Below are 24,071 nucleotides of genomic sequence, written 5' to 3'. Positions count from 1 at the left end.
CAATTGTTTCAATAATTTTTTTGTTCTAAATGTATGCATTTGATCAAGTGCTATTAGGGGCTGTGTACGAAGCTGGGTAACATGAATCCTGAGTGGGAGATATTTCCCATACCTGGCAAAATAAGGTGGCTTTATTCAGATAGCTATTTGTTTGAAGGAGATGGAGATATTCCCCAGCCCTTATCAGCATGTGACTGATTCCCTTGCACACATGAAGTTATATCCCTTTGGCATAAAGTTACTTCATGCTGCTTTTCCTGTCCTGTTTTTCAGGAAGGGAGAAGGAGATCCCAGAAAATGTAGGTTCTGACTAAAGGTGATAAAAACAAAAAAAACCCTGCCTCTAAAAATTCTAGGATTTTTTATATTTGCTGAAAATCTAAATATATAAAATTGTTTTGGGATTTTGCTGGTTACTGGTGTTTCCCTAATTTCAGAAAAATAGTATACTGGATTTTTCTGTTTGTTTAATTACTGTTTGATTATAGGAAGCTTAGTCACATGGAATTGTAATTGCTATAAAATGGATATCTTTAATGTCTTCGGGGGTGGACAGCATGTGCATATATTTTTTGTTATATTGGTCTTCTCTTGGTAATACATAATTATTGAAGAGGCAGAGGTTAGTTGTCTCATAATAAATGCCTGAAACTCTTGGGAATGAAAGAGTTTTGCTCTGTAACACCAACTGAAAGGCCAAATGAAGCCTTGTTTTTTTAAACAGCGATTCTCTTCAAAGAGCTAAACAGGGCAGACCGATCATTTAAGATCATTAGAACTGTCTTATGTTCTAGATTTTAAAATCAGTTTTCTAAAGACTAAGCTTTTCTGAAATCCAGAACAGCAAAGATGATTCTACATTGGATCAATTTTAATGCATTTCTAAGCATAGTTTTGTTCATAATGCATGTCTGACTCAAAGCTATTAGCTTAAATCCTAGTGAAACTCAGAAGAAATGTTTCCTGTACTTTGCAGCAATGGCCATCCAGGAGTCCCAGCAACTTTTTCTTGCCATTGAAATGGTGGTGATGCTAGCAGGAAGTCCTTTTCCAAACTTAAGACCAGCATAGGAGGTTTGCTAGTCTCCTTATCTACTGAATCATCAGCTGACCTCAGGGACCTTAGGCCTAAAAGCAGGGAATGCTCAAAAACTGATCTCACAGATGCAACAGTACCCCTTATGGGGCTAATGCAAAGTAGTGGTATGGCAGGCAGAGCAAGGGTTAAGTGGAGTGTTGTGCTATGAACAATGGTTGACAGATGTGGCTTGTAAGCAGCAAATGGGGTTGAAAATTTTAGAATATGGTTATATGTTTTTTTTCCAGAGATGTTATTAATTTTTAATAATTAAAATACTGTTTTTCTTATTCCTGAAAAGTTAATTTGGCTTTATGCTCAAGTTAATAGAGTAGCTTCAAAGTCATGTTCTGACTGGGTATCAGGACCGTGTTGCCACAGTGAAATCAATGTGCTCAAAGTGAATTATAACAGTTATTTAATGTTATTGTTTAGCATTTATTTCAGAGATACTTAAGTTTGTAGTTCTCTGATCTTGGTCTGCTTTTGGATAAGTGTTAGCTGAATAGTCTTTTTTCTATGTAAACTCAGAAAATTCTTGGTTGTATATAACTGCTTCTAGTATGCACTGCTTTGAGATTCTAAGTGACTAAATGAGAAAATTCAAACTCAACATTTGCTAATAAGTTACTTTGCTCCCTTAAAGGTACAAGTTAAAATAGGATTTTTCCTTGAAGTTCACGTTTTTCTTGTGTAGCAATGTGACATGCAGTGTGTGCTTATTGTAAAATCAGCATATAACTTTGTTTTTAAATTTAATGACTTTGTTAAAAAGGGGATGCTATTGTGTTATTGCATAGAATCATACCATTTTGAATAAGACTCCACATTATCACTGGGTGATAATTTTTAAATGCGGTTATGCTAAACCTTTATAGACTTACAGTTCAGCTTGTGTAGGTAGCCACTAGCCCTCTATTCTGTGATTACAGTAAAGAGTTATCAAGTTATCAAGCCACATAATCACCTCAGTACCAATACTGTGCTTCCTGTTCATCCAAATATACAGTAAGTTTCTACTCTTTCAGCATTCCTGTAGCAAGCAGTAAAATACTTTCTCTGGAGGGGAAAGACAGTGCTTATAATAGATGTATACGGAAGATTGAATGTCTTAGTGGCTTGTGTTATGGTTACTTTACATGAAGAAAAGGTAATTTCTGCAGATGGCCTACTGAATGAGGTTCTAGTGCTAATTAAACTTGACCTACCTGAATTAAGATGATTAATTTGTCTGTAGTTTGTGAGCTAGATAATGGGTAGCCAGTTTCTGTATCATCTGTAGTTGGCCTCAAGTGACTGTCCTTGAGAGAGAGGATTTTGTGTGCCCTAAAACCTTATTTTCTGTTTGCCATCTTATGATCGTATTACCTTTGAGGCAACAGATCCTCTCAGTCTCATTAAATTGTGATGCAGTAGGATCAGTGTACGTCAGCAGCTTTTCCTTCAACTGATGTTTGAAATCCTTTTGTCTACCAGTTAGTCCACTCCTAGGCTTTTTCAGCTTTCGTTGAGGCCCTTCTCTTAACAGTAGCAATATAATCTTTGTGTTTCCTGTTTCTCAGGTTTACTGTGGGTGTTCCATGCCCGGGGACAGGATATTTAATTGTTATTTATTTTATCACTCTAAAGTGATCAATGAAGGACTCTTGAGTGTATTTTGAATAATAACTCACAAAAAACCCGAAATACTAGGAAAAAAAATGCTTTCCCATAGCAGAATTTTGTGAAGGCATTGTGAATGGTATATCCTAGAAATAGTTTGCCTACAGAAATGTCTCAAACTATCCAAAGTTCATGCAGAAAAACCCCTCTTAGCTGGAAATCATTTCGGGATAATGATTAAAAGTTTCTCCTTTCTTGGAAAAGGCTCTTGGTGAAGGAGCAGTGGCTCAAAAATAACAAGCCTTTTAAAGAAGAATGGGTTAACCTTTCATCAGTGTGATCTGTAGAAGTTAATGCAGAGGAGAGGAATTATTTTCCCTTAGCAAAGACCAAATAGAGCTTTCCAATGTCTTTTTGTGGGTTATACCTTAATACTGCTCACAGGCCTTTGACTGCACTTCTCACACTTCATGCTTTGCCACAATCTGCATGCAACCAGTGAACTGTCATATGTAAAATATGTTCATGGTGCATTTTGCTCATGACAGAAATTTTGTACAGCGCTCTTTAAGTGCTCATTATCTCATAGAGCACAGGGTTCCATGAGGCAACTGGAGTCAACATTTCCTTCACATACTGGAATCTGTCAGGCATGGAACTCTTATATTTATTCCTGCTCTCTCCTTATGTACATGGATGCATCAGCATGGCACTTAAGCAGCATGAATCAGCAAATGGGATGTTGCAGGGTTAGCAGAGAAATTCAGAGAAGACCAGGTTGTCTGGTGGGTGCTCAGTTTGAGTGTGTTGACAAGGGAACTGGAAGCATGATGAAGAGTGAAGGACAGCTGAGTGCAAAAGAAGCATGTCATATCACTAGCAGATGTGTGATGAAGTGAGGGGTTCTAGTCCATGCTCTGAATTGTCATACATTTTACTGGTATTTCCTTAATCATTTGTTAATATGCATTTACGTAGTGTTCAAATGTGATAAGACAGGGCTAGAAAACAGAGTAAGAAGTAAAACTGCTCCTGTTATATTGAATTAAGAACTGTTGTTTGGGTGCAGTGTATTTACTATTACATTTTGGGTTGAATGGATCAAGACTAGATTGGCTTTGTTGAACTTTGTGTTCAAAATGTAACTGAAACAGTTTTCCATCTCCTTTTTTCTGCTCTATTTCTCTCCTTGTCAAGGCATGGTCATTTTGTCTTTGTGAAAATACTGAATAGAAGGAGTGTTAATATTTGGGCTTTATATCTTCTGTTGGGGAAGATGTCAGAGGGAAGTAACGGCCCTTAGTACCAAACATAACACACTAATTCCTCCTTCTACAGCAGAACAGGATGGAGTTGGTTGATAACGTAAAATCTGTTTTTTACTAGTTCTTTAAAGACCTTGACTATTGTCTCTATTACATTGAGAATTCCTAAGTATATTAGATTTTATTTGAAATTAATATGAATATACTTTGAATACATTGCATTGTGTTACTTTACTGTTTCATAAAGCTTCTGTAAGTTTTTTGAAGGACTTCAACCAAAATCTGAATTCTGATTGGATGACTACCACTTCACAACTACAGACAAATTAATTTTGTGCTGAGCAGTTTCTTACATAACTTAGCTTTAAGTCAGCTATGTCTGAGAACAGACTGTATGTACATGCCTCATGGATGCTGCTTTTTGATCAAATAGTAATACTTTTTGGCCTTCTTCAGAAGACTTTTGGCTTGCTCGAAATCCTGTGAAGGGATTTTCTGTGATTTTTTTTTTTTAGAGGAAAAGTGTGTTCAGTTAGTTTTCTTAAATTGTTCCAAACCCACAACTAATGCATGAAAATTGATAATAGAATGCAATTGGATATGTAAAAAGTCAAAATATAGTTTAAAATCAGAGCAGTTTTTTACACCAACATGATTTGTTTAAAGTACTGTTGGTGAATATACCAGCAGTCTGCATCTGCATTTTCTGTTTTAGCTCTGTTCTTGATGGTGCATCAAAAAAACCCCCAAAAAATAAATGCTCAGTTTGATTTCAAGTACTTTATACCTTTGAATTGCTTTTATGTGATTTGGAAACTAATGTTGTTAATGTAAAATTATGCAAATTTCTTGTCCTAATAGTATTTGAATTTTGTTTCAGAGCAAAGTAGAAGAGATGATTTGGAAGCTTTAGGTCATATGTTTATGTATTTTCTCAGAGGAAGCCTTCCATGGCAAGGTTTAAAGGTAGTGATTTTTTTGATATCTTCACCTCCTTCCTGTTTTCAGATCATCAGCTTTTCTTGGCATGATCTTTATCATTTGGAAAGTTTGTCTGAAAATTGTATGACTTCAGAAAATGTTTTTTGTTCTTGTATCCTAGGCTGATACATTAAAAGAACGTTATCAGAAAATTGGAGACACAAAACGAGCAACACCTATAGAAGTATTGTGTGAAAACTTCCCAGGTAATGTCTGCTGTTAACAAAAACGTGTGCTGAACTGAGAAACAAAACTGGCATAGATAATTTTTAATAAAATTTGGTATTGTAAGTAAAATAAAACAATCCTTCCAAATACTATTTTATGTATTTTAGTAATGGTTATAAGAATTGTCCTTTGAAACAGCAGTAAACTAATGCTGATATTTTTTTCAAAGAAACTTTCTTCTAAAGGGAACATGAAAAAAATGCATATTCTTACAGTGATCAACTAGTTTGTTTGTATTAAAAAATAAAATATTGCAAGCCTTCTCAACTCTAAAACTGATACTTATTTCAAACCTCTTTTTAAAAATGACCGTCTTTTCAGCTGGTACATGATCATTAGCAACAGCTTGAAATATTTAAAAAGGTGAGTTGCAAGTCGCTTCAGATGACACTTGCTGTATGGTTATCCTTGAACTTGTGGAGTATCAATTAGGTATTAGAAGACTTGAGAAAAGCAGGCATGGCATTTATCTTTTAAAAGCTAGAGTAACCGAAGAATTGCAGTTCTGGGTGGAGGTGGGGAATCAAAATAGAAACTAAGATTGTGAAAGAATCAGGAGGTGATTGATGGGCAAAATGGAGCTGCCAAGAACAGCTCATGGCAAAGCGATTAGATTACGTTTTATGGCAAGGCAGGTCTTGTGGAGAAAAGAGGCAGATGTTCTATGTCATGAGACCTTAGTACTTTTGACACATTTGAAATATTCTCATAAGTTATCTTAGAAGCATAATCAAGAAGAATCTACTCTGGGAGGAAGGGTGTAAAACCATTCAAGGTACTCAAGTACTGGTCATTGTCATTTTGAAAACATGACAAGGGATTCCAAAGCAGTCTACTGGGACTGCTTGGTATTTTTATGAATGCCTTGTATAACTGAGTGTGTTTATTAAACTTGCACATGATAAGCTTGAAATGCATTGCTTGGACAGTGGGAGTTAGAATGAAAGGATCTTGATGAATTGTGAGTATGGTTAAAAATATAAGGTACAGTACAAAAATGATGCATTCTAGGTAATGTGAAAATAGGATCAAATACAGATTGAATTACTGGGTACAGTGAGGTTCTTTAATGATTTAAAGGTCAGTCAGTCACAAAGTGAATGGGGGACTGTCATGCTGTATTTAAAAATACATGTGTGTGTATGTATATATTTATAAAAAGATATAACCCCCTCCCCCAAACTGACTGACTTACACAGGGTATAGCCTGCAACACACATGAAATACCATTTCTACTCTACTTAATACAGTAAAGCCTCAGCTGAAGCAGTATGTCCAATTTTGGGAACTGTGCTTCAAGAAAAATGTCCTGTTTTAAAGGTTTCTTGTGAACAGAAGCGAGAATAATAAGTCATATTTGCTAGATCTCTTAACAAAGACTGAAGGAACAGGGATTGTTTCAGTCAAAATAAGACTGAAGAAATGAGCGTTTTCTATACCTTTTGACTGCTACAAACATGAAAGGAATCTGTTTGCTATCTCCACAGCAGAGAAGACAAAGTAATGGACTTAATCCAAAATAATTAAGTTTGGACTGAAACTTCTATGTTCTAAATATAGTGAAGAGCTGCCTGGGAGACTGGAGTTTTTCACTGGAGCTGTGTGAAAACAGACTAGACATGCCTATAACTGGCTATGAGATAGTGGTGTACTAGTTGACCTCCTGAAGTTCTTTCCAACCCTGTGCTACTAAGGAGGCCCATTATCTATTTTCTGATGCTTTTAACTTCATGTTCCCTATACCTAAAGGTTTTCCTTCACTGCTTGGTTTAAAGAATGAAATCAAGTGAAACTGACTTTCAGTACAGAACTAGTGCAAATGTCTGAACATAAACTTCTGTTGGCCCACAAAATAAGTGGGAGAAAACCTCCTGTGTTTTGGCAGCATCCTTTTACAAATAAATATTAAATCTAATTTGACTATGTATAGTGTAATTCCTGTAAATAGTTGTGCATAAGACTAGCCCCATATATCTAGTGGACTACTTGCACCAATGTTGATCAAGTACATGGTTCTTTGCAGGGTTGCCCCAAAAATGAAACAGGAAAATATATTTGATCCTGGAGAACACACAACTTCTTGGAGAGTTCAAATCATAATAGCTGTATTCTTGCATATGGAAGTTCTTGCATTTCAGATCTCCACAGATGATATACCTTTGCCCTGTTGTGCTTCCCTCTTATGGCATTGAATATAATGAGAAGTGCGTCTACCACCTCTTCAGTTCCTTTCAGTCAGTTAACTCAAGTTCCAGAAGGCAAGACAATTCAGTACTTTCAGCAGAAGATATTTTGGTTTTTGTTGCATGTGAAATGCATCTTTTTTTATCCCATGTTTTGTGGGACTGTACTGTCTTTGAGAACTGCCAACATGGCTGCTCTTTCAAGCCATAAATAAAATGTGAGTAAAGACTTAAACTCTGGATTTCTGCTTCAAATGTGCAATGAGGGTCTTCTCAAAACTGCTGATTTTGGGGTCAGCAGTTGTTTTGTAGCAGGTTCATCTGTATTAAATGGCTCAGCTCCAGACTCCATACCTCTGAAGATGCACCTTTATCCTTTGAGTCCTGATTTACCTCAGGAAAGGTTGGTTAAAGAGGTCCTTGGTGATGTATCAACACTTCTTCTCTTCACCTTCTTCAAATGCTGACCCCCTTGGGCAGTGTGGTTGTTGAAGACTCTTGCTTGCTTGCTGAGTTGGACCTTTGTTGCCAAGGAAATCTTTCCAGTCACTACTCCATCTGCCCCAACCATAGGGCTTACTAATGTGTTTTTGTCAGAACTGATTTATTATTCAGTAGTTCTGGGTGACTTGGCACTATCCTTCTATGCTGCAGTGTGGACACCACTGACACTTAGCTGTGTCCCAACTTCTTGCTGTCAGGCTGGTCCGGAACCTATCCCTCTGTTTCTACCCCACTACCTCTGAAAGGGCATAACTTGGCATAAGTCAGCCTTAGCACTGCCTCTGCAGTTTTCAGCCATTCTCTGTCAGAGGATAGGATCCTTTCAATACCATGTCTGTACTGCAAAATGTCAGCTTCACCAGACTTACTAGTGTGTGATGTGTGGCTTAGAGAATGCAGTGATACCGTTGTGCTGCTTCTGGCATGCATGGCTCTTCATGTGATCATTAGATGTCGGTGGCATCTTTTCTGAACCTTATTTTTCCTCTGACTTTATCTTCTGTAGTTAGAGGTGCCTTCTCTTGTGCCTTGGGACCACTCTGAACAACCTTTTAGGCTTGAGTGTGAGGAGTCATTGCTTTTCTTTGATTGGTTTGAGTGAAGATGTGGTTCCCCATTCTTCCGTGGACTACAAAGGATTCTATGCAAGTTACTTTGACTTCAAGTTCTGCCTGTCTGTCAAATTTGTGTCCCAAAACTGAGGTCAAATGCTTCACCTTGATATATTTCAGAGTGTGAGGAGTTCAAACAGTGCTCTATTCCAAACCACCACAACATGATTTCTTGTCTATAACAGGGAAATGGAGGTGGATGTGGTCTGAACAAGCCAGAATTTCAGCATGGTTAGCCTGTTGCTCTTTGTTCCTCCAGTACTTTAGTTTTCTTTCTTTTAAGACCTGTTGGAGTGGAAAGACCTATAGGACTTTTTTTTTTGAAAGCTTAGTAACTTTTATCTCATCTCACCATATGCTGCTTTCTCAGACTGCTGTTTCCACACCCTGCTCAGTTCGTTGATTCCTAAAGGCATTATTGGAAATGTGATCACCTGTCTGAACAGTTTCTCAATGGGAGTTGAAGCCTGTGCTTCAGCTGCTCATTGGCCCTCCTTTTCAGCCCTTGGATTCTTGTCTTCTGTCCATAAGGGTGGCTGTTCCTTATAGCTGTTGTCTCAGGGTGTTGGAGATTCAGCCCCTCATGGCTTCTGTGGTTCCTAAAGAACAGGACTTCCGTGATGACTTGCTCTGTGCTCCTGCCAAGAGCTGATGCTGGAGTTCCATCTTAATTAGGACGCTCTGTTTGCTACTGCTCAGTCTATACTTCATACTCTTAATGACTAGGACAGTTCTTTCCTTTTATCTTTACAGGTCCAGGCCCTTTCAGAAATCTCCCTGGTTGTCTCTGCTACCGGGAGATCTGGGAGTTCTACAGTTTCCATGTAATGCCCACCCAAATGAATCTCCATTTGTATGCTGACCTGCTATTTAAACAGTGATAGTAAATGTCTGACACTGGTCAGAAATCATTCTACAAGAGCTCAGGTAATGTCAGTCCTTCTTTGAGGTGTTTCTGTTCTGGATATCTGCTGCTTCTGTCCAATACCTTCGCTGAATATGATACCTGAAGCATCCAGTGGTGCTGCAGTCTTCCGTAGGGTCATATTACAGTGATTGCTCAACAGCAGAGACCATACCAAGTGTTTTTTGTCAGGACAGTTGGAATTGCCCACTTTAGAATGTACATGTGGATCCTTTCTCAAAGAAAGCAAGGTTACTTTCCAGTGACAGGTGCTCTTTGAGACATAGTCCACCCAGTATGTTTATATGCCCCTCTTTGCCTTTCCTAAGGCTTGTTTTTTGTACAGTTTCTTGGCGGAGAAGTAAAGAGGCATTTCCCTCTGCACCTTTGTCACACAGAACATGAGGTAGGGAAGGTTGGATGGAAGATGGATAGTCTCTACAGGTAATGCAAATGTGAAATTAGGGAGATTCGGATGGTAGGATGTGAGTGTATTTTGCTAGAATACATTTAGAATGTGGCAATGCATCTTGAAATACTGTTAGTAACTTTCTTTTCTGATAACTCACAGAATCATGGCAAACACCTATTCATTTCTTATAGTGAGAGGTAGAAGAAAGGGTTATTTTAAAATGTCATAATTTTGGAGAGCCATTGAAACACACATGATAATTATGCATGTTTCTTATTTATGTAGAGGAAATGGCTACATATCTACGTTATGTAAGAAGGCTAGATTTTTTTGAAAAGCCGGACTATGACTACTTACGAAAGCTGTTCACAGACTTACTTGATCGGAAGGGCTATATGTTTGATTATGAATATGACTGGACTGGCAAACAGTTGGTGAGTACAATTAAGCTGTTAAGGTGCTGGGTTTTGTCATCAGTTTTGAGACATTGTTAGTCTTGAATTATAAGATACATGTGCTTCTCGTGCCAGTTATAAGAGTTGTAAACGATTTCGATTTTCAGATGCGTTTTCAAATGTTACCTTTGGCTTGATTTTTTTCATACTGAGTCTCTTCCCAAACATGTACTCTTCTTAATATCAAACAGAATCCCTTTTCTGTCTTAAAAAAAAAAAAAAAAAAAAAAAAAAATTGTAGGAATTCAAACTGTTTTTTCCAGCTGAAGAAGAAAGACTTTAAAACTTTGCAAGTGACTGTCATCACTGCATGTATTTTTCTTCATTTGGGAATTTCCCAGAGTTTCTAAAATATTAAAAAAAATGACTTCTCTGCACCTGAGATTTATACCAGATATTTATAAGTTAATTGTGGAGAAACTGTACGTACATTTTATATGCATTGTTATAATGAAATACAATGTAAGAAATCAATTTTCACTGCAGTGCATCCAAAATTACAGCAAATACTGTTTTGTTTTTTAAAGAAATAATAAAATACAAATTTTTCAGAATGTAGAAGTTGCCTTCTCCCCTCTTTTAATGAGTAGGAGAGGGGTTATTTGTGCATGAATTCAACAATACCAGATTAAATATTTTCCTCTGAACTTCTTTGTGCCAGTCTCTGGAAGAATTGCGACATTTTATTGCTAATATATTTTTCAGTGTTTAGCATTAAAATGTGCTTTAAACCTGTTTTCTTTACACTTTCACCAGAATGTCCCATAAATGGATGCTAATTATAGAGATCTCATAGAAAATTGACATGTAATATTCTTAACTGATATTTTATGCAATTGTGTAGTTGTTGTTCTGGGACCAGACTTCTGAATAAAGCACAGACCACTTTGAAAATTACAGGGTTAGCAGATAAACTTTAAAGATGTTATACAATTTCTTATATTTATACCAGTTTAGAATAACTTAAAGTTTTTAAGTAAATAACTTTAGTTAAAGTTGCTGTCATCATGTTACATTTTAAAGAATACAGAAAATAAGATTTGCTTTGATATTTTAGTGAATATCTACTGTAAATTTGCTTGAACTTCATAATTTGAGATTATAACTATATAACAACTGATGACAGATTTAGACTTTATTTTGGATTACAATGCAGTAATTTTTGGTAAGACTTTGAAATTTATTTTTTTACCAGTTGCTACATAATGTTTATATTTGTAGCCTACTCCAGTGAGTTCAATTCATTCAGACCCTGCGCTATCATCAAACAGAGAAGCACATCAGCACAGAGATAAGATACAACAATCCAAAAATCAGGTAAACCGCTCATGTGAGATAAGCAGCATTACTTTGTCTTCTCTGTAATGATTTGCCATGTATGTGTGTGTTTCTTACTTTTTTAAAACCAGGATAATAACAGTGGTAGTAAAAACATGAATTTAGATCTTTGTCCATGTACCTAAGCCTAGTTACAGGGTTACGGTGGTGGTGGGCTTTTTCTTACGAGGGATTTAGTCTTAGCTGAATTGCAGCTCTTCTATGAAAATATACTTGTATGTATGTATACATATAGCATGGATGTACACTCTATATAGGAATTGAATGTGTAGAGATTCTGTGATTTTTAGAAAGATAATTTATGCATGAATGGTTTAATGTTTTGGATTTTTATTTTTCCTTTTGCATATATGCCTAACATGTCCAAACAATGGTAGTCAACAGATCATAAGGCAGCTTGGGACTCCCAGCAAGCCAATCCACATCACTTGAGAGCTCACTTAGCAGCTGACAGACATGGTGGCTCGGTACAGGTATTTTCTGCTTCTTCACATGACTGATTGGTTTTGTGTTATGTAATGTTAGTCTCCTGTAGTACCTGACATCATTCCTGTTTTCAGCTTAAATTTGCTTTCCAGTTATGTTCAGAATGTGCCTGCTCTTTCCTGCCTTACAATTACCAAACTGAAATAAAAACAGGTGCAAAAAGATACAGATCTTCTTTTATGGTGAATTTCTGGTGCATGTTTCTCAGTGAAAGCCTAAAATCTTGGAACTATCCATCTTTCTAAAGGAATATACACTTACATCAGTGAAACCAGTTGAAGTTTAGACATCCAATATCGTTTTAATTGGACTAGCGCTAGAATACTATCAGTTTAATTCAATATTTATTAGTTGTACTGCTTACGCAGACTTCAAGCAAAAGTATTAATGAGTGATTTTGCTTAAACTTTACTCATTTTTCACAAACACTAGCTGACTAGAAGAATGTTTCTCAGGGCTGTACTTCATACTTAGCAGTGGAAAATGAGAATTTTTCCTTTAGTATTTATTTTTCATCTATAAAGAGCTTTTCCTATTTTTTCCTTTCTTTTCTGCTATCTTGTTCTTTGAATATATTTCATTGGAGTGGGATGTTTGGAATAATATGCAGGGAAATCTAAATTTAATATAGAAAGATTCAAAACTTCAGCTGCCTAATCTGTGTAATAATTTGACATTTCAGTCCTAAATTAAAATAATTGATGTTTGTAATATGTTACATGGGGAAAAATTAAGTTTTTCCTGTGCTTGCTTTTTCGATTCTGAGAATATAAGTTATGTATGTTTCTTTTATGGTTTGGTTTTTTGGAAAGTTTGTGTCAATTCCTGAAGATAAGGGGTGAAAATTCCAGGGTAAAGGAAACAGACCTACAGTCATACCACCTTGATAATTCAGTAGAATAAACCTAGTATCTTCTTACAGTGCTTTGATATTTAAATTAAACTTTACATCCACTAAATTTTGCTGCTTTAGAAACTGCTATTGTGTCATATAAGAAAAGCTAATAGATAATTATTAGTGTTTACCAAGAAAAGTTTAATTGTTCTAGGCTACTTCCTGAAAAGCTTTATTTTTAAAGCCATGTTAATAGTTTCCCATTGACAAATACCTTGTAAACTGTACCAGTATTTCTGACTTGAGAATATAATAGTTCTGTCCATGACATCAATTTTAAATGTAGTCAGTTTATCTTTTGAGAAAAGTATAATAATGTGGACTCTAAACTGGATTTGAGATTGTATCTTCCAAATTATTATATTTCTTCCATTTTTTTTATCATTCAGGTTAGGAAATAATTTTTAACTTGTTAAATTCCAGTTGGTAGAACTTTCAAATTGTGCAATGTCAGTATTTTGGCAATCCCAGCACAGCACTTTTCTTTTTCAGGTAAAATGTAACCATCACAAAGTATTTTATTTGATATATATTAAACACCTTTTAGAAGAAACATTTTCTTAGGAAATGTCAGGAGTATGCCTTCTGTGGATATAGATCAATGATGTTCTTCAGCTTTTTGCTAGTATGAGTTCCCTAACTTCAGTTTACTTAGGTCAGTTGAGAATAAACAGTTACCAGATAAGAGCAGTGTGCAAAACTACAGCCATTTGTTCTGTCTTTAGAACTCGTGTTTTACAGAAGGGTATTTTCAAACCAGCTGGATTGAGTTGTTTTTTAATGTGGAGATGGTCATGCTGCCTTATTAAAAGCAGATATAACTACATAGTATTCATATCTGTTCTGAAGTTTGATTCCTCTGAGTGCTATTAAATACCTCTTTGTTGTAGCAGACACTAATTAAACCATGCTTGTAAGTTGGAACATTAACTAGCTAGGTTAGCCAGATTCCTGATCATCTCCAAGATAAGTTCTAAAAGTATAGATAATTGTTCAAAGTTGAGTCTAAGAAATGGATTTAGTGTTTATTTTGTGACATTGAGTCATTTCTCATCTTTGAGTTTTGCTGAATTATCATCCTTTCTGCAGTCTATGAAAATCTGGCAGAAAACTTTCTTTTAAAGCGATGTCAGAATGTTAGGTCACTGCCATTACAGATTTTTAATTCATTGCCATCTGTGAGGTCCTTCTGTAGCAGATTTGTTTATTAAAATGTTAGTGGTTCTTCATTGTTAATATATATTAAATTCGAGTGGATTGTATGCTGGTGTATGTGTGTACATATGTAGTTGGTATGTATGCTTATGTTCTTTGTAGTAATGTTGAAGTAGGAAACATTCAAGTTCTAAATTGTTTGGTCATTAATAGTAATTATTCTAATTTTTGTATAAACTTATGCTGTCTTAAACTCTGTAGGCTATGTCACATAAGGAAGTTGTGCTTAATGTGTCTAATACTACATTGTAGCATCAGTTCATGTTAAAAATTCAAATGCTGCTAGCAAACTGAACTCTAAAGAGAAAACTGTATTCCTACAAAAATGTCACATCCATTCTTTCACATCTCTATTTGAAATAAGCTGAAAATGCTGTAGTACAGCAGTTTTCTAGTTTTTATAGCTTTATTAATGAAAGCAGCTTGCTGTATGTCACAGCAATTCACTAGACAACCTCCTATGTCTTTTTATCTTTTATCTCAGTTCCCAAAAATGTCAGCTGCTGAGAAACGCTGTTTCCTTGTCTGCTTGAATTGCAAACTGTTTATGCACTTGTAAAGACTGTACTAATCAATTCTATTTTTTCATCATTTGTGAGCTGGTGAGATTGCTGGAATGTCTCCTTCCTCCTCTCCTTTCTCTTTGTTTTCCTGTTTGGGAACTCACTAAAATGAGGATAGGTTAAAAGATCAGGTTTAAGAATTTCCAATGAAAATCTGTGGGGTTAGAAGGTGCTTAGAAAGTAGGAAGTTTAGATATTTGATGCAGTTACTTTTGAGTTGCAAGAAACCTCTTTCAAGAAGTTAAGATATTAATATGAATCTAAAATTAGGTGAAACAAGTCAGTATCCCTAACCTTTTGTGTGTTAAAAAGGTAGCATGAATTATCTTGATTCTTTTATCTTAATTGGAAACTTGTTGAAAGTAAAATACAGCATTCTAGATGTCACTAGTGATTTGCTCAGTTATGCAGACTGGCTTTATTTTTGAAGAGTGGGGAATGTGGTTACTGAGTAATGTAATGGAACAAAAAATTATTTGCTAAGTCTTCAACTTTTTGTAATTCCTTATTGTGATGGGAAGCAAGTCAATCATACATTTTTTGAGAGTCTTTCTGCCTTAATTTTGAACACAGTAAATAAAAGATTAGTTTGCCTGTACTCGAATCCAAAACAAAGCATGGTAATAGCCTGAAGATTTACTGTTTTCACTTGAGAAATTGGTATTCAGGCTTAACTTTAGTCTTATTATTATTGGCTCTTATCAAACTTTAAAAGGAATAAGGATCTAAGTTAATCTATTTCACAATTAATATGCCTGGCTATTAGGTAGTAGGTCTAGTGTTGTAAACTTGTTAGCTTTCTGGCATACAGGACAACAAACATTGTCCAAAGTGTGTATGTGTATTCTTCAAATTAAACTTCTAAAGAACTGATGTTCTACATTTAAACCAAGATATGATCTGTTAGCAAGATGCTTAAAATTGTTTTAAATCTCTAGATGACTTTTGTTCTTATCTTTGTCAGATTTCCTTATTTTTTTCCTGTGACACATATTGTGTTGATTCCTGGGACCATTAGCATCTTGTCTGAGAGAAAGAAAAGTCCAGTGGCTGGTCTGACTTAAGCTCATATGCTCTGGGATCAGGAGAGTACAAGAGTTTGTTTTACCCTGCTTTACCAGTCTTTTACCAAGTCCATGTTTTGGTCAGATTCTGAGATATTTTACTGATGTCCCAGGAAACTAATTTCTAGTATTGTAAGTTGTTTTAGCAAGGTATAGAACTTATGATTGTAAGATCACAATTGTAGCCTCACTGATATTAATATTTTAATGAGACCTTTCCTAGAGCTGTCTTTGGCAGTAGCGGATTGGAATGAAGCTCAAGACATTTGTGTTTGAGGAGCAGGACTGATGCTATTTTGCAAACTGCCAGTTCTCTTTGGTTCGCTTCTGCTTTCTGAGACCTCATGATCCCTTTTCAGACAGATGAAGTTTATATTTTCCTAAAATTAAGCCATGCAGTAGGCAGTTGTTATATTTGGATGTAAATCTGGAATATGTGTTTGGGAAGGACTGAGGTCTCTTTCTCGTTATGCTCTCTAGAGGTTAACTAGAGGGAGGCAAGACAGTCTCCTGCCATGTGGTGCTAAGGCTTTTATAAAGTTCATATAGGTGAAATTCCATAGAGAAAACAGACTTCTTATAAATAAACCTGAAGGCAAGTGCAGAAGGAAGACTTTTTCTGCTAAAAGGAATTGTCAAGAAACACTCTTGAGTCTTGAAGTTGGTTTGAAGACTTTCAAGAAAAGAATCACCTAATGGGTTGTTACAGCTTCAGAAACAGTGTGCTCTCTCTGCTTCCTCTTTTGTAAGCATATAAGTTTGCTGAGAAACCCCAATGTAAGCTTTGTTCTTCATTACCATAAAGTAATGCATTTTCCCAAGCAGATCACTATTGCTGCTTTAAAGCTGAAGTCATCTTACATCTAGAGTTGATCCTATAAGTTCCAAAAAGATCAGAAGAGTTGCTGACAAAAGGCTGATAAGATCCATCCACAAGTTTTGAATCAGTGTAAAAAAACAAACCTACCTCCTTATTTTACTCATCTGCCTCTTCAAAATAATTTCCTCTAGCAGTGATGAAAAGGCAGACCATAAAGTGTTTAGATACATTTTTGTTCCTGTCAAAATGTTCTCAGTTTCTCACCACTGTTTCATTCATCGGAAGAGAGAGGAGAAACTACAGCTTGTAGCTTGAGAAGTAGTTTTGATAACTGAAGTGTTAATGTAGGAATGACTTTCATATGCCTACTTCTCTGTTTGCTAGTTCAAATGAAGAATGTGTACATAGTTGAATTTGATCCCCTTTTTGAATCTGCTGTCCAATAAAGGTAGACGTGAATGATGGAATCAAGGCTCCTAGGAAAGAGGCGTGAAGGAGAATGCCATGTGAAATCTCCAGAGATGACAGGGTTGGCCAGTGTGTTTGATCTTTAAAAAGTTTCAGTCATAAATGCTTACATTCACTTTTTGAAAGGAAGTGGGGAAAACTCTGACTTTTTTTTGCCAAACCAGTGGAAATTATCTGTTCTTCACACCAGTCAAGAATGTTAAGTTGTACTTCCCATCCAAAAAGATGTTTTTTGTTATTTCTTGGGGTATCCTAGTCATTTGAGGAAGCTGAAGGCAAAGGCTTCTGGTTCTTATCACCTGTTACTAATTCATGAGCACAGGTCTGAAGATTTCTTTGGGAGAAACTTATTTAAGTCTAGATCATGGAGCAGAATTCCTGACTGATTTGGACTGCAGGCAATGTTGATGACAATCTTAATTGGGTGGTCATTGCTTTATATGCATTAGTACAGGCTACAGTTGTGATTTGGTCTCCTTGAATCCAAACTCATTTGGATTCAAACTCAAGATGAGCAATACTTATCTACCCCTACAATTTCATCAGATTTTTATCTGATTTAGCATGTACTCCTTGGATTTTAATCTGCCAATAGATTATTCTGCGCAGTTTATTCTAAAACACTATATGCTTCTGTGGTGCTTATCACTGCTATAGCTGGATATCTCACAAGTAGTGATGAATTTCTGTACAGTGCTGGTGAGATGGTTAGGATGATTCTATTTCCCCTTGCCAATAAACATGGCAAATGGTGACAAATATGAAGATATGCCATTTTGTTTTGTTGAAGTACAATTCCCACTTGCTTCTGTCACTGACTGTTCAGTGCTTCTGCAGTCCCCAGTGATCTCAAATAAAGCATCTTGTGAATGAGGAATTCTGTTAGTTAAAGCCACCTGGTTGAAACTTCACTTGACATGCATCACAACAGAAATCAAGTCTAGTTAGTCTCCCATGATTGCTTTCAGCAATGTTGACCAAAAATGGAGAAACGAAGTTCTTGCAATCTCAAGACATCTTTTCTTCTGTTTTGGTGTTGGTTTATGGAGATTGCCAGGGAGTGTATGTTGCTGCTGTTTGGGTGTTTTTGGCAGTGGTTCTGATATTAGTGAAACATCAAAAAGAAGAAAATTCAGTCTGAGCCAGGTATATGGCATGGAAAATAGCTGAAGTTCAGCATACTTCTAAAGCTGCTCTTGGTTACAGCAGGAACTATAGAGCAAGTCTTAGTAGGCAAGGCTATTAATTCTGTGTATAGATAGAGACATAATAGTTGTATTAAGGGGGTGGGAAATAGCATAATGATAACTTTCCTTCCCTTTGCTTTCTTCTGCCTTAATCTCTGACCTTCAGGCAATGGCTGGTAAGAATCTTGGAATACAACTACTACTGGTTCACTTTCCTTTAGCTTAAGCTATAATCTTGATTATGTTTTACAGATGCTTTCTGCAGGCTCTTCTATTATCTGACCAGAATGATGTTTTTGTGCAAAGATGCTTGGCCAAACACCAAACACTTGCTGCTACTCTGTAGCTATTAGACCCCTTATACTTTAATGGATGGGTTTAGCACTGTCAGTCCTGATCTGATGTCTGCTCATCTATATCCAGTTAACATCTGCCTGGCAGATTTGTTGAGGTGAATAAGGGAGAGGCCTCTGGAATGGCTACATTGGTCATACAGTAAAACTCACAGGAATAGTGAGAGATGAATACTGGATTCCTTCTGGTTTAAAGTCAAAACAAACATTCCCAGAGAACCAGGATTGTCCTGGTGGCTCAAGAATTATGAAGGAACTTGAGAGGAAATTAATGGGATTGAAGGTAACCTAAATTTTTTGATGATAGTAATGCTCTTGTGATCTTGGGAACAAAGAACACCTAGACTGCTAGGTCTGCAAACTTTTCTCTTCTGATGAGTGCTCTTTGAGATAGAGCTGAGTCAGCCCCCATGCAGAAGGAAACAAAGGAACTTGAATACATCAGAGAAGCAGAGATAGGATAAGACTACCTGAATTAGCATCAGGAAAGGAAAAGACCCTGGTCCTGCTTTTTGCCTTAAAGCTTGTAGAAGACACTTAGGGGAAACCAGCAAGCCTAACAAGCAGAGTTGCTTTGTTTTGTCCACTCTCTGAGTCTTCTGTATAGATCTCTGCTCTGCTAGTAGAGGTGATGAAAGTATGGCAGGAAGCCAGGGGTATCTGAATAAAAGCGTAAATATTATTAGAATAAAAAGAATTGTGGAATTAACTAAAATAAGTCTTGATGATGTATTATAATTTCAGGAATTTACAAATACAAAGTCTGGCACTAGCATGATTTCACTTATTTCTGGTGATTACAGGTAGTAAGCTCAACAAATGGAGAATTGAACACAGATGACCCAACTGCAGGCCGTTCAAATGCACCCATCACAGCTCCTGCAGAAGTAGAAGTCATGGATGAAACAAAGTACGTACTTCATTTCGTATTCTTTTGATCCTGTGTGCTTAGCTACTTGTCTCATTATTTGAAAAATCTTGTCTGAACTCAATAACTACTGGTGAGGGGCAAAATAGTACAGCACTATACTTAATTTTGGCATTAAATATTTAAACAGTATACTTCTTGTGCTGTTTTGGGCTACAGCTCTCAATAACACATCTCTGTTAGAGGAGTGCTCGCATATTGGATTTTTTTAACCAATTTTGAAATAATTTTAAAATGTGTTCCGACTACCAAAATTTATGTATAAAAGATGTAGAATTCTTCCTCTGTATTGTATTCTGATTCTTTTCTCCCTTATTTTCTTTGTGTATAGCTGCCAGAAAGTGTTGAACATGTGGTGAGTTCTAAAGCAGAGGCAGGCAGAAATAGTCCCACAGGCTTTATTCTCATTGCTCTAAAATTTATTTCGGAGAACTTTAATATGGCAATTCAAATTGGAAATTAAAAAACAGTGTTTAATATAATTAAACAGTTAATTTTTACAAATAGTCACATTGAGGAACTATTTTGCCTGCTGCAAATCTTGCTTGCTTTTAAGCTGTGCGGTCTGTGGTGTACTCTATCTAATCCTTTTTAGTGAGTAGTACAATATTTTTACTTATTTGCTATGCTGTTTTAGAGGGGAAAACATTGTTTTTCAGGTGTTATAGCATTCAGCTAGTGTTTTAACATATAGAAAATTACATACATGAACAAGCAATAAATACTAACTGTTGTTTGAACTTTGCTTATTATCTCTTTAAATGTTGTACTTATGAAAGTATCAGTCTTTGACAACCTGTTAACTACTTACTAAAAACAACTTTGGGGTGCCTAAAACTACAGTGAAATGAAAGGGGAAAATATTAAGATTTTTAATATGAGGTAGACCACTAATATGTGTATATATATTCAAGTAATAGTCAAGTGTACAAAAAAGTACAGTGTCTTGGAAAAAAGTACAAAGAAGTACAGATCTTGATAGCTAAAGACAATCTCTTAACATCTCTTAATTTTTCTGGGATTAGAATTTTGAAAGGGCACGGATCTTAGCTGATCATAGAATAGAGGCACTCAAGTATGAAAGCATACAATATAAGCAGAAAAAACAGTAAGCATTTCATTATAGCCATGAGTTTTGTAGGACCCCATTTTCCTAACTTTTAAACAACCGAGAATTTGTTTCCTGAAGTGATTGTCCTATAGATTCTGGTTTTGATATACATGGTCTGTGTGCATATGTAGTTAACTGTGAATGGCAGTGTCTATTGTACCACACCTGTGCTCTAGCTTTCTATATTAGATGATGTGTGAGAAGGCCAGTTCTTTACCTGCCATCTTTAAAAAGAGTGCTGTGTTTTCATTTATTCTTCTGGCAAGAATCCAATTTGTTTAAAACAAACAAAAAACGCAGCAGCATCCCACCACCACCAAAAAAGAAAACTAAAAACCCCCACCTTTAAGAGCTAGGATATTTGTGGGTTCCACATGGCAGAGAAGTTACCCACCCCCTCCTTTTTCTGAAGCCTAAAGGACCCAGTTGATGTACATACAGGAAAAAAGATCAAATTTTTACAAACTTGGGGTGGTGCTGTTTAAATTAAAGAATGTTTAAACCTATGTTTAGATTTCTACTGTAAGCAAGGGAATTCTGAGAAACTGAGATACTATTGGCTTCTTTAAAAGTATAGAAGTTACTAGTTTTGTTCATTTCCTCTAATTTGACTAACAGACAAATGTGCAATTCTTGACCTTTTTGGCCTAGTCTTACTGGCTTTGTTGCATGCGAAAAAGATTTAATCTCAAAATCCTACTGTTTATTTTTTCAGTATGAAATGTGTATTTTCAGAGGGGTCTATTTGAACTGAATTTTCCTCATTCATCATTTCTTAAATTTTTTGTATTTTGCCAGTAATTAAGGCACCCTCGCACACATGCACACACCAAATCTTGCCACCAAACACCAATATACAGGTATACATACTTTTCTCAGTAACAATACTTGAGAAGGCTTAAGTAATTTTATATTTTGACATAATAGTTGTAAGCTTAATATCAAAAGGTGTTGATGTTTAGTTGCTGAACAGTGTAAGGAAATGCAAGTATCAGCATTCGTGCCTATAGCATAGACATTCTGGTTTTTTAAGGAGACTTATTGTTTTGTCAACAAGTTATTACTTTGTACATTTTTCATAATCTTTTCTTCATCTGAAAATACAAAGAAAGTTAACCTCTCTTGCTGAAATCTTCTGTTTGTAATATTCCCTCATGTTCTGAGGGTACAAACTTGAATATTTTTTCTGAAGCACTTCTTTGTTCTGAAATTTTTTTCCCTAGCTTGAGAAACTTGAGATGACTATATCCTGGTTTAAAAGACTGAAGAAAGGGTGCTTTTTGTCACCTGTGGTTTAACTATGAACATAAGGATTGTTTGACTGAATATTAGATCTACCATTACTGTTTCAGTGTGACCCTGTGAATCAGGCTAAGCTTTTCATCAAGCATTTTATTGTTCGGGACAATCTGGCCAGCACACTTCCATTGTTCTATGTGTGTGTTTACATATGTATTCACATAGGATTCTAATCTATACCTTATCATAGTGCTCCTCAGGTATTGCTGTGTCACAGCCTGACTTTAGCAGTGGGTCTTTCTTAAATTAAGACAATTTCTTTTTCTTGTAGAAAAGTAGCTTTTAGCCATTTCAAGTATTACAACAGTTGTAGAGTGGGAAGAAAAATAACTTGATTGCTCTGTTCTTTTATCATGTAAAGAACTAATTTTTACATTTACTTCTATCTAGCTGTTGATCCTGACTTCTAGAGCTGGTTTTCCAGTTATCACTGAGCAATTAGCCTTTCTTTCCTTAACTCATTGTTAGCCATCTTCATCAGAAGTTTTCCTCAGAAATGTGTAGTTTGGATAACCAAAAGGCTCTGCCATAGGCAGACAAGACGGGTAAACAGGAAATTATCTTCTATCCTTTCTGCAGCTCACATTCTTGAAGCACATAGTAATAATGCTACAGTAAACTACTCCATGTACACAGTTGCTTTGTTATGCCAGGAGACCACCCAAGTGATAGAGGGAAGGATATTTAACAGGAAAAAAGGTATGATAAAGATTTTGAAGCAGGACAAGAAATTTTAGTAAAAAATACTGAGATTGCTAGCCTGGGTCCTATCTTAAAAGTCACATAACTTCCACAGAAAAAGTGAAAACGTTTCTAGCAGACAGTATACTTCCCATTGATGAAACTGGGTGAAATATGCAAACAGGTTAGGGGCCATTTTTGTACATTCTTAGTGGATATTGAATATTATGATAAACTTGTATTGTACTCCATAACAATGCCCCTGTACTCTAACTTTGTCTTCAAGCTGTGTGATGTGTGCATAAGTGATAATGAGGCCCTCTAGTGATTATATTCTTAAAAACGTGCCATCATTTCTGTTATGAATGGTTATAATTCAAGAGGTTATACTGTGGATCTCTAGCTTAAGGATAACATTTTTTCATAAAATTTCTCACCAGGCAACTTAATCTGTCATCCTCATCCCATCCAAATGTCTTTATATTTGGCTTTGGAAGATTTGCCAGGTCTAGCATTTCTAGGGTGTTAAACATGCATTTCAGGAATGGTTTCTGAGCCAGTCCCCTGCTTTACAATACTGTGTGGAATTTATATGTGGAATTTATATTCCTTTAAGACAACATTCTAAATACATTAATAAAAGACTTATTTTCCCACACCAAAGGACTCTTGAGCATTATATAGTGAAATTTCCTGAACTAGAATACAGTAGAATAATTTATCAGATAAAATCAATACTTGTTATTAAAATACTCTTCATAACAGTATTATGCAAAATCCAGAAGAGGAGGTTAAAAAGGTGATGCTTAATATTGGTTAAGGGTGGGATTCTTGAATTCTCTGTTGTTTGATGCCATCCTTCTGTGGCTGACAGAAGGAACAAACTAAATAGGCCAGGGAGAAAGGATAAAGGACAGCACAGGGATTGCAGCAAAGGATGGGTTGAAATTTGCTGGGAAGGAAAGCAAACAAACCCAAAGCATCCTTAAATTGCAGAGAGTTAAAGCAGTACTAAACCTTGGAGATGTGGACTTACATTCTTTGTATACATTCCATTTAAGCAAAATATACTACAACAGCAAAGGCTTAAAAAAAATCTAGCTAGTCTTTCTAGAATTCAAATTAACAACCTGCCACACTTTTTTACTTTTCCTACAGTTACTTAGGTAATGTGTTCTCTATATAGCAAAATTGAGAATCAAGACAAAACACTTCTGTAAGCTCTCTTTGAGGCCTCTTAACCTGAAGCAGATGCAAAAAGTGATTTACCATGACAATCCAGAGTAGAATTTCCTTGATCACTGAATACTTCAGGTTGGAGAGGGACCATTGTGAAATATTTTGATGTGATGTATACCATATATACATAAATAATATATTTGGAAAAATGTTGTGAATGAAGGGTTAAGCTAGATTGGACCCCATACATCTGCTTCTAAA

The 24,071-nt window shown here is 35.9% G+C and overlaps 1 protein-coding gene across 10 annotated transcripts in view; it reads left to right on the top strand.

The window, feature by feature from the left end:
- Positions 1-24,071, top strand: part of LOC135323437 (casein kinase I) — a 78,727-nt gene that overhangs the window by 52,661 nt on the left and 1,995 nt on the right. For 7 of the 10 annotated variants that reach the window (XM_064500889.1, XM_064500893.1, XM_064500888.1 and 4 more), the window contains 7 exons: positions 4,826-4,911; positions 5,048-5,132; positions 10,054-10,202; positions 11,445-11,540; positions 11,939-12,034; positions 19,416-19,522; positions 19,872-19,895. In XM_064500889.1, the coding sequence (XP_064356959.1) occupies positions 4,826-4,911; positions 5,048-5,132; positions 10,054-10,202; positions 11,445-11,540; positions 11,939-12,034; positions 19,416-19,522; positions 19,872-19,895 (643 nt within the window). The remainder of the gene's footprint in view (positions 1-4,825; positions 4,912-5,047; positions 5,133-10,053; positions 10,203-11,444; positions 11,541-11,938; positions 12,035-19,415; positions 19,523-19,871; positions 19,896-24,071) is intronic. The other 3 variants (XM_064500890.1, XM_064500892.1, XM_064500891.1) reach the window with 3 other exon arrangements.

Source organism: Dromaius novaehollandiae, chromosome W, assembly GCF_036370855.1.
Source record: "Dromaius novaehollandiae isolate bDroNov1 chromosome W, bDroNov1.hap1, whole genome shotgun sequence".
NCBI lineage: Eukaryota > Metazoa > Chordata > Aves > Casuariiformes > Dromaiidae > Dromaius > Dromaius novaehollandiae.
This window is presented reverse-complemented; position numbering and strand designations above follow the sequence as displayed.